Source organism: Salvelinus sp. IW2-2015, linkage group LG27 (genome assembly GCF_002910315.2).
Source record: "Salvelinus sp. IW2-2015 linkage group LG27, ASM291031v2, whole genome shotgun sequence".
NCBI classification, from domain to species: Eukaryota; Metazoa; Chordata; class Actinopteri; order Salmoniformes; family Salmonidae; genus Salvelinus; species Salvelinus sp. IW2-2015.
The window spans coordinates 37,030,485-37,046,001 of NC_036867.1; the positions used below are offsets into that span (position 1 = coordinate 37,030,485).

At 43.9% G+C, this 15,517-nt stretch overlaps 1 protein-coding gene across 1 annotated transcript in view; it reads right to left on the reverse strand.

The window, feature by feature from the left end:
* Positions 1 to 1,402: 1,402 nt before the first annotated feature.
* Positions 1,403 to 15,517, reverse strand: part of LOC111953637 (ATP-binding cassette sub-family C member 4-like) — a 46,401-nt gene continuing 32,286 nt past the window's right edge. The window contains exons 20-29 of the mRNA XM_023973040.1: positions 12,971 to 13,050; positions 12,597 to 12,747; positions 12,229 to 12,459; positions 7,517 to 7,617; positions 6,786 to 7,133; positions 3,510 to 3,599; positions 3,216 to 3,388; positions 2,947 to 3,052; positions 2,290 to 2,424; positions 1,403 to 2,043 (exon numbers count right to left, since the gene is read on the reverse strand). Of these exons, the coding sequence (XP_023828808.1) occupies positions 1,981 to 2,043; positions 2,290 to 2,424; positions 2,947 to 3,052; positions 3,216 to 3,388; positions 3,510 to 3,599; positions 6,786 to 7,133; positions 7,517 to 7,617; positions 12,229 to 12,459; positions 12,597 to 12,747; positions 12,971 to 13,050 (1,478 nt within the window). The 3' untranslated portion in view covers positions 1,403 to 1,980. The remainder of the gene's footprint in view (positions 2,044 to 2,289; positions 2,425 to 2,946; positions 3,053 to 3,215; positions 3,389 to 3,509; positions 3,600 to 6,785; positions 7,134 to 7,516; positions 7,618 to 12,228; positions 12,460 to 12,596; positions 12,748 to 12,970; positions 13,051 to 15,517) is intronic.

The following is a 15,517-nucleotide window of genomic DNA, read 5'->3' on the forward strand; positions in this document are numbered from 1 at the left end:
CTTGTTTTATACAATTTTTAAATCAGCTCGTTTCACTATTGCAACTGTTGACGTGGTGATATGTTTGTGAGGAAAGTCACAGGACTGATGAATGTGGTTTTCCTTATTAGATATTTTTCTGTCGGTCGGAAAGTTCAGGAATAAGGGTTGGGTTAGAAAACAAAAAACACACAGATTTGAACCTCTGACCTTCTGATCCCTGTACCGAGTCCACGGTGCCATCGGGGAGACCACCACACTGGTTGTTTCACATATTTAAAGCTGTTCAGTCCGTTAGTCATGTAGATGAGGAATGTTGGGGAAGGTATAAAAACAAAGGCACATGCCGGATTCAAACTGGCCTGTCACAACCCGTGTTTAACACCCCCCATCCCCCTCCAACCCTAAAAGGCTGTTCTTTATTTGACTCTCACCTCTTGCAAGCTCTGCCCACTGACCATTGAGCTTTCATCCAACCATTCACATTTGTCCTCAGAACAAGATTGGATAAGGAAAACTCTACTGCTGTGTTTAGACAGGCAGCCCAATTTGGATATTTTTTTCAGGTCTGAAAAAAATCTGATGCYATTGTTCAAAAGACGAATTAGTGGAGAAAAATATCAGAATTAGGCTGCCTGTCTAAACGCAGCCTACTTGGCCTTTTATATAACGCATCCTCCTACTCACATTGCGCAAGGTTCTCCTTAGATAATCATGATTAGGAATTTCACAAACTATTCAATGCAAAATGTCACGGATGATGCATTWAAATACTTGATATACTTGTCAAACCTGTGTATATTTGGTTTATCTAAAGGTGYATAGTGTAACACTGTTTAACTGTGTGTTWGAAGAGGGTAAAGGGAAATAATTGTGGGATGAGGCTTACAAAACCAGCTTGTGAAAAGGAAAAGATGGTGTGAAATTGAGGCGTTATCACTTTGGTCCATTTTCTTTAGTCAATACTGATTAGTATTAACAAACTCCAAAAGAAAAGCAACTACATGTTTGCTTTGAAGACGTGACATGAGACAAGACAATTAAGTTTGTTTGAAATGTAACCTTCATTTTAATACAAACTTCACTGTGGAAAGAACATCCATATCTGAAACTTGAAAAAGAGGTACTATATTGCTATAGGTACATATAACAATACCTTTGGGAAAACAATTTAATTTTACATCCACTACAAAACATTTTTTTAAAGCAAAACCAATGGAATCAAAATTATACATTTTCTAAATCTAAAGTCAAGGTCTCTATACTGCTGCATTAGGGAATAAGTCAAAGWMCAATGCATTTTCACATTGACGGGTAGGTATTCCTGCTTTTAAATGATCTAGATTGTCCATCACACAGCTTTCACTCATGCAAACAATGTGAGACATACATGGGTTACTCACTTTGGTCATGAAAATCCCTGAATCCCTTATAGCATAATGACAGCATGTCTTTTCATGTGCGTACAATGGTGAAGTGTAATTTTCTATTGCACGTATATGAATACACACGCCAATTAGTTCCATTGCCCAGTAAAGTGATTGCATAAACAGTGCAGCATGATGTCAGGATACTGTGCAGTAGAATAAATCAATAGGAGTAGCAGCAGTTCAAAGAGTCAAAGATTGAGGCACAAAGTATGAAAATGCAATGCTACTTCCATTGTTGTAACACTCTTCTTATGATTGTCAATGGAAGTACTATTAAAGATGCAACACACATCAGCAAAGTGTCAATAAGGAAATACATTTTGCTTCCTTATTTAAATAAAAAAAACTGATAAAGCACTGCATATTAAAGTCAGTTCCAGAAATCTTTCCTGATTTTGCATGAAAACAAGTAATCAACAACTTACCATTAAAATTACTCTGCCTGCGTTTACACAGCCAGAGTGATGTGAAAAGATCTGATATGATTGGTTAAAAGACCAATTAYTGGGAAAAAATATATAAATTGGGCAGATATCACATATCTCTTTCTGCTCGTCAAGTCCCTGCACCGTCACACAACCGTCTCAAAGAAGGCCATTTTTGGACCATGGCTGTTGCCGTTGTTCATATACGCCTGAATGAAAATATTGTGAACTGTGTCAGTGACTTGGTAGACATTTTCAGTTGGGCTATCAGAATTCACCATAAGTCTAATATACCAGTCAAGTCATTAGCCATGGCAATGATGGAATAAATGATTAACAAATTATACAGATTTTCTGGCCAAACTCTTGAATAAATTGTTAGTGCATTGATTAAACTAAAGACATTAAGTTGAGAGAATGTGTGCGCTGGGTTGGGATGCAGTGTTAGTGCTCACCTGTTTGGCTGATTCAAGCAGGGCAGCTGCCTCAGCCTTGCCCGTCTGCTGGACTGTCCTGTAGAGGGCACTTTCCTGGTTCTGAAGCAGGACGTACGGCTCGTCAAACTCCTGGATCATACCAGCTCCTAGCACCTGAAGGCAGGGTCAAAGGTCAGTAAGTCAACCTGGCTGGACTGAAATTCTATGGGGTTCCCAAGCAGTTTCACTCAGGCCCCTTTCCAGCATTGGGAAACATCTGGTGCCCCCTGTCTGTTTCTGTGGGCACAAGCACTGTTCATGACACAAACTGTTCACACCCCTCTTGGCAGAGAGAACATGTTGCAGGTTTAAAGCTTATTTCCTGCAATTCTATACATTTTGCCATGGAATGGAGATTTTTTTTTGCCATTTTAAAACTCAAACATTACAACAAAATCAATAGGCAAAAGAATGTTAGCTGACATGGCCTAGTTGAATTGGACATTTCTGACACGTTATAAATAGCTCTCTAAGGTCTGCAATGACTGACACAACAAGGATAACTGCTGATGCCCTACCCAATTTCAAAATTGCATTCTACTATTACAACTTTCAGGAGTAAGTTTAAAGCCCCCCCTCTCATTTTTATCTTGTGTGTGAGACAGATTTGATCTACTTGAAGGTAAGAGCTCTCACCAGGATGCGGTCACTGTCTATGATGGTGTTGAGGCGGTGGGCGATGGTGAGCACGGTGCATTCCCTGAATTTGTCTCGTATTGTCTTCTGGATCAGCTCGTCTGTTCTACAGAGCCAAGACACAGTTCAGGAAAGAGACTCAACCAAGATAAAGAAACTCCATCACGCTTTGCTTGACTACTAGATGCCTCCCAGTCGTAAAGCATTTCAGCTGCCTCTGCTGATCAGCTCTAAAGGACAGACAGTGTGTGTGTGAGGCAGCTCTGTACCTGGGGTCCACGTTGGCCGTAGCCTCGTCGATGATGAGGATGCGGTTCTTCCTCAGGACAGCTCGGGCCAGACAGACCAGCTGCCTCTGACCCACACTGAAGTTGGAGCCCGACTCGGCCAGAACCGTCTCCATCTTATTGGGCAGCTCCTCCACAACAGACTTCAGCTGGACCTGGAGAGGAAACAGTTACTGGAGTAAGACCCCGATGCCACCAAAAGCACACATACTCACACACATTTACATACAGGTTAATATCTCGTTACTGTATCAATAGGAGTCTGAGGCGCAGTACCTCTTGGAGAGCGTTCCACAGGTCCTCGTCTGTGTGCTGGCTGAAAGGGTCCAGGTTCTTCCTCATGGTGCCGGTGAAAAGCACTGGGTCCTGCAGAACAGAGGGGCCACAAACAGAAAAATGTAATAAGCTCTAACAGAGCCATATCTGAAAAGAGAAGGACTGAGGGACAGAGCAGCCACAGAAGATCCTCCCACTGTAGCTACAGTACATTTGGAAAGTATTCAGACCCCTTGAATTTTTRCACATTTTGTTGCGTTACAGCCTTAATCTAAAATGGATTAAATTGTTTTCCTCATCCATCTGCACACAATACCCATAATGACAAAGCGAAAACAAGTTTAGACATTTTTGCAAACAAAAAAAATGATATACTGTACCAGTCAAAAGTTTGGACACACCTACTTATGCAAGGGTTTTCTTTATTTTTACTATTTTCTATAGTGAAAACAAACTATGAAATAACACATTTGGAATCATGTAGTAACCCAAAAAGTGTTAAACAAATGAAAATATTTGAGATTTTTTGAAGTAGCCATCCTTTGCCTTTGATCGATTTGGACACTCTTGGCATTCTCTCAACTAGGTTCATGTGGAATTCTTTTCCAACAGTCTTGAAGGAGTTCCCACATATGCTGAGCACTTGTTGGCTGCTTTTCCTTCACTCTGCGGTTCAACTCATCCAAAACCATCTAAATTGGTTTGAGGTCGGGTGATTGTGGAGGCCAGGTCATCTGATGCAGCACTCCATCACTCTCCTTGGTCAAATAGCCCTTACACAGCCTGGAGGTGTATGTTGTGCCATTGTCCTGTTGAAAAACAATTGATAGTCCCACTAAGCGCAAACCAGATGGGATGGCGTATCACTGCAGAATGCTGTGGTAGACGTACTGGTTAAGTGTGCCTTCAATTCTAAGTAAATCCCTGACAGTGTCACCAGCAAAGCACCCCCACACCACCACCTCCATGCTTCACGGTGGGAACCACGCATGCGGAGATCATCCGTTCAACTACTCTGCGTCTCCCAAGGACACGCCGGTTGAAACCAAAAATCTCACATTTGGACTCATCAGATCAAAGGACTGATTTCCACCGGTCTAATGTCTATTGCTCGTGTTTCTTGGCCCAAGCAAGTCTCTTCTTCGTATTGGTGTCCTTTTAGTAGTGGTTTCTTTGCAGCAATTTGACCACGAAGTCCTAATTCACGCAGTCTCCTCTGAACAGTTGATGTTGATGTGTCTTACTTGAACTCTGAAGCATTTATTTGGGCTGCAATCTGAAGTGTAGTTAACTCTAGTGAACTTATCTTCTGCAGAAGAGGTAACTCTGGGTCTTCCTTTCCTGTGGCGATCCTCATGAGAGCCAGTTTATTCATAGCGCTTGATGGTTTTTGCGACTGCACTTGAAGAAACTTTCAAAATTCTTCACATTTTCTGGATTGACTGACCTTCATGTCTTAAAGTAATGATGGACTGTCGTTTCTCTTTGCTTATTTGAGCTGTTCTTGCCATAATATGGACTTGGTCTTTTACCAAATAGGGCTACCTTCTGTTTACTACTCAAACGCATTAAGAAGGAAAGGAATTCCAAAAATGAACTGTTAAGGCACACCTGTTATGTTAGATCCGGTTCCAGGTGACTACCTCATGAAGCTGGTTGAGAGAATGCCAAGACTGTGCAAAGCTGTCATCAAGGCAAAAGGTGGCTTCTTTAGAAGAATAACATATTTTGATTTGTTTAACACGTTTTTGGTTACTACATGAATCCAAATGTGTTATTTCAAAGTTTCTCTTCACTATTATTCTACAATGTAGAAAATACTACKAATAAAGAAAAACACTGGAATGAGTAGGTCTGTCCAAACTTTTGACTGGTACTGTACCTTATTCAGACCCTTTGCTATGAGACTCGAAATTGAGCTCGGGTGCATCCTGTTTCCATTTACCATCCTTGACATGTTTCTACAACTTGATTGGAGTCCATCTGTGGTAAATTCCAATGATTGGACATGATTTGGAAAGGCAAACACCTGTCTGTATAAGGTCCCACAGTTAACGGTGCATGTCAGAGCTAAAACCAAGCTATGAGGTCGAAGGAATTGTCCATTAGGATTGTCGAGGCACAGAGCTGGGGAAGGGGACCAAAACATTTATGCAGCTTTGAAGGTCCCCAAGAATACAGTGGCCTCTATCATTCTGAAATGGAAGAAGTTTGGAACCACCAAGACTCTTCCTAGAACTGGCCGTCTGGCCAAATTGAGCAATCGGGACAATGGCCTTGGTCAGGGAGGTGACCAAGAACCAGATGGTCAGTCTGACAGAGCTCCAGAGTTCCTCTGTGGAGATGGGAGAACCTTCCAGAAGGACAACCATCTCTGCAGCACTCCACCAACAAGGGCTTTATTTTAAGAGTGGCCAGATGGAAGCCACTCCTCAGTAAAAGACACATGAAAGCCGACTTGGAGTTTGCCAAGAGACACCTAAAGGACTCTCAGACCATGGGGCACAAGATTCTCTGGTCTTATGAAACCAAGATTAGACTCTTTGGCCTGAATGCCAAGTGTCACGTCTGGACGAAACCTGGCACCATCCCTACAGTGAAGCATGTTGGTGGCAGCATGCTGTGGGGATGTTTTTCGAGTGGCAGGGACTGGGAGACTAGTCAGGATCAAGGGAAAGATGAATGGAGCAAAGCACAGAGAGATCCTTGATGAAAACCTGTTCCAGAGCGCTCAGGACCTCAGACTAGGGCGAAGGTTCACCTTCCAACACAACAACGACCCTAAGCACACAGCCAAGACAGTGCAGGAGTGTTTTCAGGACAAGTCTCAATGTCCTTGAGTGGCCCAGCCAGACCCCGAACTTGAACCGGATCTAACATCTCTGGAGAGAACTGGAAATAGCTGTGCAGCGACGCTTCCCATCCAACCTGACAGCTTGAGAGCGTCTGCAGAGAAGAATGGGAGAAACTCCCAAAATACAGTTGTGCCAAGCTTGTAGCATCATACCCAATTAGACTTGCGGCTGTAATCGCTGCCAAAGGTGCTTCAACAAAGTACTGAGTAGAGGGTCTGAATACTTATGCAAATGTCATATTTCAGTTTTTTTTTTTTTTTATATAAATTTGCAAAAATGTCTGACAGTTTTTGCTTCATTATAGGGTATTGTGTGTAGATGGAGGGGGGGAAATGATTTAATCCATTTTAGAATAAGGCTGTAACGTACCAAAATGTGGAAAAAGTGAAGGGGTCTGAATTCTTTCCCGAATGCACCGTACCTGAGGTATGATGGACATCTTCTGGCGCAGGTCATGAAGGCCGATCTCGGAAGTCAAAACTCCATCGATGTAGATCCTGCCCTCTGGCTCTGCCAGGCGGAAGAGCGCCGATACCAGGGAGCTTTTCCCCGCACCRGTCCTGCCCACGATGCCAACCTTCTCTTTGGGCCTGAACATGGCCTTCATGTCCTTCAGGACCACAGGTCCGTCTGAGCTGTAGGAGAAGCTGACCCGGTCAAAGGTGATGAGGCCTTGGCTTGGCCACTCAGGAGGAGGATGTTTCTGGGTTTCCCAGGGTGCTTCACTCTCCAGCTCTGTGTATTCCACCACCCTCTCTACTGATGTCATCTGAGGACGGTGAATACATTACCATATCAATTAAACAAACTTGGTTCTAATCTCGTCTACCAGCCCACTCTGAGACTGGGAACGTGGTTAACCTTGGTCTTATGATAGTATTCTAAATTATAAAACTTTACAGAACTTCAATAATCCTCACCCTGTTTTCTTAAGTCAGCTGTTTCAGCGGAACATTCCTGAATTACAGGATGCAATTAAAACCCTTTGATTACAATTAATCTTATTTCTACAGGTCACTGGCGCAGATCTCTGGGTTTGATTATTTTCTCTGTGGATATTCATTCCCAGGTAAAATCCTTCACATATTGTAAAAGGGCCTGGGGAGCAGAGGGATGGACAATACCAGAGTTAGGACTTTGATGTGATCTTACCATGTTCTCCATCTCTGCACTCTGACGAATGGTCCATTGGAAGTTCCCAAGAAGGGTGACAGCGTAGGACAACACCAAACCCACAGCTCCRGCCTCCAGCCCTGATTAGAACAGATAAGAACATTTACTCAATTAATTGGCTACATAGCAAGTCATCAACCAGAAGCCATGGATTACAGGCAACATCCGCACTGAGATAAAGGCTAGAGCTGCCGCTTTCAAGGAGACGGACACAAATCCGGACGCTTATAAGAAATTCCGCTATGACCTCAGATGAGCCATAAAACAGGCAAAGCGTCAATACAGCACTAAGATCGAATCCTCTGGCACCCGTCGGATGTGGCAGGGCTTGCAAACGATCACGGATTACAAAGGGAAACCCAGCTGCGAGCTGCCCAGTGACGTAAGCCTACCAGATGAGCTAAATGCCTTCAATGCTCGCTTCGAGGCTAGCAACACTGAATCATGCATGAGAGCACTAGTTGTTCCAGACAACTGTATGATCACGCACTCCGTAGCCGACGTGAGTAAGAACTTTAAACAGGTTAATATTCACAAGGCCGCAGGACCAGATGGATTACCATGTGTACTCAAGAGTTTATGCTGGCAAGTGTCTTAACTGATATTTTCAACCCCTCCCTGACCTAGTCTGTAATACTTACATTTCAAATCAGACCAGCATAGTCCCTGTACCAAAGAACGCCATGGTAACCTGTCTGAATGACTATTTCCCCGTAGCACTCACATCTGTAGCCTTAAATGCTTTAAAAAGCTGGTAATGGCTCACATCAACACCATCATCCCAGACACCCTGTACCCATCCAATTCGCATACCACCCCAACAGATCCACAGATGACGCAATCTCTATTGCACTTCAGACTGCCCTCTCCCACCTGGACAAGAGGAACACCTATGTGAGAATGATTTAAATTAACTAGAGCTCAGTGCTCAACACTATAATGCCCTCCAAGCTCATCACTAAGCTAAGGACCCTGGGACTGAACACCTCACTCTGCAACTGGACTCCCTGACAGGCCGCCCCCAGGTGATGAGGGTAGGCAACAACCCATCCAACCCACTGCCCCTCAGCATGGGGGCTTCTCAGGGGTGCGTGCTTAGTCCCCTCCTGTACGCCCTGTTCACCAATGACTGTGTGGCCGCTCATGACTTCAACACCATCATTAAGTTTGCTGAAAACACAACGGTGGTAGGCCTGATCACAGACAAAGATGAGACAGCCTATAGGGAGGAGGTTAGAGACCTGGCAGTGTGGTGCCAGGACAACAGCCTCTCCCTAAACATCAGCAAGACAAAGGACTTGATCGTAGACTTCAGGAAACGGAGGGCCGAGCATGCCCCCATCGACAGAGCTGTAGTGGAGCGGGTCGAGAGTTAAGTTCCTTGTTGTCCACATCACTAAGGATCTATCATGGTCCAAACACCGACACAGTTGTGAAGAGGGCACAACCATGCCTCTCCCTTAGGAGGCTGAAATGATTTAGCATGGGTCCTCAGATCCTCAAGTTCTACAGCTGCACCATTGAGAGCATCTTGACTGACTGCATCACTGCTTGGTAAGGCAGCTGCATTGGCTTCCAATTGCAAGGTGCTACAGAGGGTAGTGTGTACGGCCAAGTACATCACTGGGGCCGAACTCCCTGCCCCCCAGGACCTCTATACTAGGCGGTGTTAGAGGAAGGCCCTAAAAATTGTCAAAGACACTGTCATAGACTGTTCTTTCTGCTATCGCACGACAAGCACTAACGATGCTGGGACTAACAGACCATTGAACAGCTTCTACCTCAAGCCATGACTGCTAAATAGTTAGTCCGGGTAGCTATTTGGTTAACTATTTAACTATCTGCATTGACCCTTTTTGCACAAGTTCTTTGACTCATCACATACGTTGCTGCTACTGTTTATCTATCCTGTTGCCTAGTCACTTTATTCCTAGTTATTTGTACATATCTACCTCAATTACCTCGTACCCCTGCACATCGACTCGGTACTGGTACCGCGTGTATATAGCCAAGTTATCAATCAATCAATTTTATTTTATATAGCCCTTCGTACATCAGCTAATATCTCGAAGTGCTGTACAGACACCCAGCCTAAAACCCCAAACAGCTAGTAATGCAGGTGTAGAAGCACGGTGGCTAGGAAAAACTCCCTAGAAAGGCCAAAACCTAGGAAGAAACCTAGAGAGGAACCAGGCTATGAGGGGTGGCCAGTCCTCTTCTGGCTGTGCCGGATGGAGATTATAACAGAACTATGCAAGATGTTCAAAAATGTTCATAAGTGACAAGCATGTCAAATAATAATCATGAATAATTTCAGTTGGCTTTTCATAGCCGATCATCAAGATGTGAAAACAACAGGTCTGGGACAGGTGGCGGTTCCATAACCGCAGCAGAACAGCTGAAACTGGAATAGCAGCAAGGCCAGGCGGACGGGGACAGCAAGGAGTACCACGGGCGGCAGTCCCGACGCATGGTCCTAGGGCCCAGGTCCTCCGAGAGAAGAAAGAGAGAAGGAGAAAATTAGAGAGAGCCAAGATTTTCAAAATGTTCATAATGACAAGCATGGTCAAATAATAATCAGGAATAAATCTCAGTTGCTTTTCATAGCCGATCATTAAGAGTTGAAAACAGCAGGTCTGGGACAGGTAGGGTTCCGTAACCGCAGCAGAACAGTTGAAACTGGAATAGCAGCAAGGCCAGCGGACTGGGGACAGCAAGGTGTCATCATGCCGGTAGTCCTGACGTAGGTCTAGGCTCAGGTTCTCAGAAGAAAAAGAGAACGAGAAGTAAAGAGAGAGCATACTTAAATTCACACAGGACACTGGATAAGACAGGAAGTCTCCAGGTAACCAACTGACCCTAGCCCCCGACACATAAACTACTGCAGCATAAATACTGGAGGCTGAGACAGGAGCGGTCAGGAGACACTGTGGCCCATCCGAAGAAACCCCCGGACAGGCCAAACAGGAAGGATATAACCCCACCCACTTCCAAAGCACAGCCCCCGCACCACTAGAGGGAAATCCTCAACCACCAACTTACAATCCTGAGACAAGGCGAGTATAGCCCACAAAGTCCCACCACAGCACAAACCAAGGGGGCGCCAACCCAGACAGGAAGATCACGTCAGTAACTCAACCACCAAGTGACGCACCCCCTAGGACGGCATGAAAGACACCAGCAAGCCAGTGACTCAGCCCCTGTAACAGGTTAGAGGCAGAGAATCCCAGTGGAGAGAGGGAACCGGCCTGGCAGAGACAGCAGCGCGGTTCGTTGCTCCAGACCTTTCCGTTCACCTTCACACTCCTGGGCCAGACTACACTCAATCATATGACCTACTGAAGAGATAAGTCTTCAGTAAAGACTTAAAGGTTGAGAACGAGTCTGCGTCTCTCACATGGGTAGGCAGACTTTCCATAAAAAAATTGAGATCTATAGGAGAAAGCCCTGCCTCCCGCTGTTTGCTGTCCCGCTGTTTGACTGTTTCATCCTAACATCGTTGGTGCCGACGTGGATAACAATATCTCTATACTCTCTACACTCGCCAGATTTAGCTTTAGCCAGCACCATCTTTAGATTAGCCTTAACGTCGGTAGCCCTGCCCCCTGGTAAACAGTGTATGATCGCTGGGTGATTCGCTTTAAGTCTAATACTGCGGGTAATGGAGTCGCCAATGACTAGGGTTTTCAATTTGTCAGAGCTAATGGTGGGAGCCTTCGGCGTCTCAGACCCCGTAACGGGAGGAGTAGAGACAAGAGAAGACTCAGACTCAGACTCCGACTCGCTACATAATGGGGAGAACCGGTTGAAAGTTTCTGTCGGCTGAATGAGCGACACCGCTTGAGCATTCCAACAGCATTTCCCTCCAGAAGCCATGAGAAAGTTGTCCGGCTGCGGGGACCATGCGAGGGGATTTATACTAACGTTACTATCTGTACTTACTGGTGGCACAGACGCTGTTTCTTCCTTTCCTACACTGAAATTACCCTTGCCTAACGATTGCGTCTGAAGCTGGGCTTGTAGCACAGCTATTCTCGCCGTAAGGCGATCGTTCTCCTGTATATTATGAGTACAGCGACTGCAATTAGAAGACATCATGTTAATGTTACTACTTAGCTTCGGCTGTTGAAGGTGTTGACGAACCATGTCCAGATAAAGCGTCCGGAGTGAAAAAGTTGAATGAGGGAAAAAAGTTGCGATGGAAAAACTAAAAATATAAACGGTAATTAAAAACAAAAACAAAACAAAAAACGTAAAGTTGTCAGCTAGCAAAGTAAAGTAAAGTTGGCAGCAAAATGTTTTAATTCATTATGTTATCATTATGTTTTAATTATTACTTGTGTTATATACTTTTCTAACATTTCTCTATGTTATCTCTGCATTGTTGGGAAGGGATTTATTTTATTTCCTTATTAATTATGTTTCTTGACATAGCTTGGAAAACTGTTTGGCCCCAAGTGTAATATCAATTGTTGTTAGGGAACAGGCAATGAGCCAAAGAATTTGAGCAGAAAGATTATCCAACCTTGAATTCCATCATTTTTTATGTCATAATATATAACCAACATTGATTTCTACCATTGTGTAACAGCTTATGTAATGGAATCAGGGGCCCCTTAAGGCACTGGTCAAAAGTGCACTACATACAGAATAGAGTGTGACATTTAAGCAATAATAATTGATCCTCTTACCATCTCTGAGGAAGAGGCAGCCGAAGGCAATGACAGTGACAAAGGCCGCGCAGATTCCATCCAGTCGGAGAGCGAACCAGCGAGAGGTGACCAGGAACAGGAACCAGGACTCTGTGTGCAGATCCTGATGAGCGTCAAAGGTGTTCTGGAATCTCTCCTCGGCTCTGAAGGCTCGGATCGTCCACAGACCTTGGAGGGACGAGGACAGGTGGGAGAAGACGGGACTCCGAGCTGCAGAACACAGGAAATTCATCAACACACACACGCCTGCAGACACAAAAGGAAATCATACACATTAATAGAGGAAATGTACAATTATCATTTGTCCCTTGCCTCCCCTCACTGTCCCAGTCAGTCCTATCACTCACTGGTGGACTCCAGGCGTTTGACGTCCCGTGACGTCTGCAGGAAGTAGCGCCTCAGGAACAGGAAGACGATGAGTAGAGGAACCACAGGAATGAGGATCCAGGGCATGACTGCCGCTGCCACCGCCACCACGCCGATATTCTGCAGGACCAACTGTGGAAAATCGGATACACCCCAGGAGACATGAAGAGAAGAAAAGATTTATGGAATATAGATACTGGATTGGGAAATCTATATCCGCCTGCCAAAATACATAGAATTTCCCCTCTAGGGCTATACACTTTGGAGGGATGAACAATTATACAGAATAGGGTGTGACATTTAAGCAATAATAATTCAACCTCTTACCATCTCTGAGGAAGAGGCAGTCACTTACCTGACTGAAGTCAACAAAGGTAATCGGTAACATGGAATCCAGCTGGCCAATGTCCTTAGAGAACCTGTTGAGAATTCTTCCTGTGACAGAACAGGAGGAAACGGGAGGACGTAATCTACTGGGCAACAACTGGTTGAATCACCGCCGTTTCCCATGTCATTTCAACAAAGAAATTAAATGTGGTGGTGACTGATCAACGTGGAAAACAGATAAGATTTTTAAAAAGTCATCAATGTGCTAAGAATGCTATATTTGGATGACTATTCCCTATTGACATTTGGCCTCTAGGTACCCTCTGTAAGGCCAGAGGTCACCATAAATCAGGTCTTAGTTACTGGTATCTGGGCCCCTGAGCCATAAAATCGACCATGGGTGTCGTAAGCCATTAAGACGTTTAAATTGTATAGTCTATTCAACCCCAAGGTCTCAGCCTTGATTTAATGCTTTGGCACCTGACACGGAAAGGTGAAACAGAGAACAGGTAAYGCAAGAGTATTTAGTTCCGCCCTCTCCTCTGGAGGGGGAGAGCTTTGCTGCAAACTTCTTAGAGGAACATTTCTGTCTTTCCATGTGCATATGTCTAACATTTCTGTCTTTCCATGTGCATATGTCTTGTCTATTAAACCTTTAAATATAGAAGTGTTTCACCTTGTATTTTGCATCAAGCATTTCTCTACAACTGACCAGTTTTCAATTCCTAACAAACGTAAGGGAATTTTGAATTTTTTTCACCCAACTTTTAACCTAAATCCAATGACGGTGAGATATATTGTATACAGTTGAAGTCGGAAGTTTACATACACTGAGGTTGGAGTCATTAAAACAAATTTTTCAACCACTCCACAAGTTTCTTGTTAACAAACTATAGTTTTGGCAAGTTGGTTAGGACATCTACTTGTGCATGACACAAGTCATTTTTCTAACAATTGTTTACAGACAGATTATTTCACTTATAATTCACTGTACACAATTCCAGTGGGTCAGAAGTTTACATACACTAAATTGACTGTGCTTTTAAACAGCTTGGAATATTTCAGAAAATGATTTCATGGCTTTTAGAAGCTTCTGATAGGCTAATTGACATCATTTTAGTCAATTGGAGGTGTGCCTGTGGAATATTTTCAAGGCCTACCTTCAAACTCAGTGCCTCTTTGCTTGACAATCATGGGAAAATCAAAAGAAATCAGCCAAGAAATTATTGTAGACCTCCACAAGTCTGGTTCATCCTTGGGAGCAATTTCAAACGCCTGAAGGTACCACGTTCATCTGTACAAACAATAGTACGCAAGTATAAACACCATGGGACCACGCAGCCGTCATCCTGCTCAGGAAGGAGACGCCTTCTGTCTCCTAGAGATGAACGTGCTGTGGTGCGAAAAGTGCAAATCAGACCCAGAACAACAGCAAAGAACTTGATAAGATGCTGGAGGAAACCGGTACAAAAGTATCTATATCCACAGTAAAACATGTCCTATATCGACATAACCTAAAAGGCCACTCAGCAATGAAGAAGCCACTGCTCCAAACCACCATAAAAAAGCCAGACTACGGTTTGCAACTGCACATGAGAACAAAGATCGTACTTTTTGGAGAAATGTCCTCTGGTCTGATGAAACAAAAATAGAACTGTTTGGCCACAATGACCATCGTTATGTTTGGAGGGAAAAGGGGGAGGCTTGCAAGCCAAAGAACACCATCCCTACCATGAAGCACGGGGGTGGCAGCATCATGTTGTGGGGGTGCTTTGCTGCAGAGGGACTGGTGCACTTCACAAAATAGATGGCGTCATGAGGAGGAAAATTATGTGAGTATATTGAAGCAACATCTCAAGACATCAGTCAGGAAGTTAAAGCTTGGTCGCAAATGGGTCTTCCAAATGGACAATGACCCCAAGCATACTTCCAAAGTTGTGGCAAAACGGCTTAAGGACAACAAAGTCAAGGTATTGGAGTGGCCATGACAACGCCCTGACCTCAATCCCATAGAAAATGTGTGGGCAGAACTGAAAAAGTGTGTGCGAGCAAGGAGGCTACAAACCTGACTCAGTTACACCTGCTCTGTCAGGAGGAATGGGCCAAAATTCACCCAACTTATTGTGGGAAGCTTTTGGAAGGCTATCCGAAACATTTGACCCAAGTTAAACAATTTAAGGTAATGCTACCAAATACTAATTGAGTGTATGTAAACTTCTGACCCACTTGGAATAATTCTCTCTACTATTATTCTGACATTTCACATTCTTAAAATAAAGTGGTGATCCTAACTGACCTAAGACGGGGACATTTTTACTTGGATTAAATGTCAGGAATTGTGAAAAACTGAGTTTAAATGTATTTGGCTAAGGTGTATGTAAACTTCAGACTTCACTGTATATACACACTACACAAATATAAATCAAAACTAATGTTAAAATTACATCTGTTCCCAGTGGGAAGAGTACATTTAACCCATCTCACCCTAACCGGTTTCAAAGCATTTTTGAGGTCAGGAATCAATTCCAAGTAATTGTATTGTACTCAACAAGAAAAAGACAACACAAACAGATTC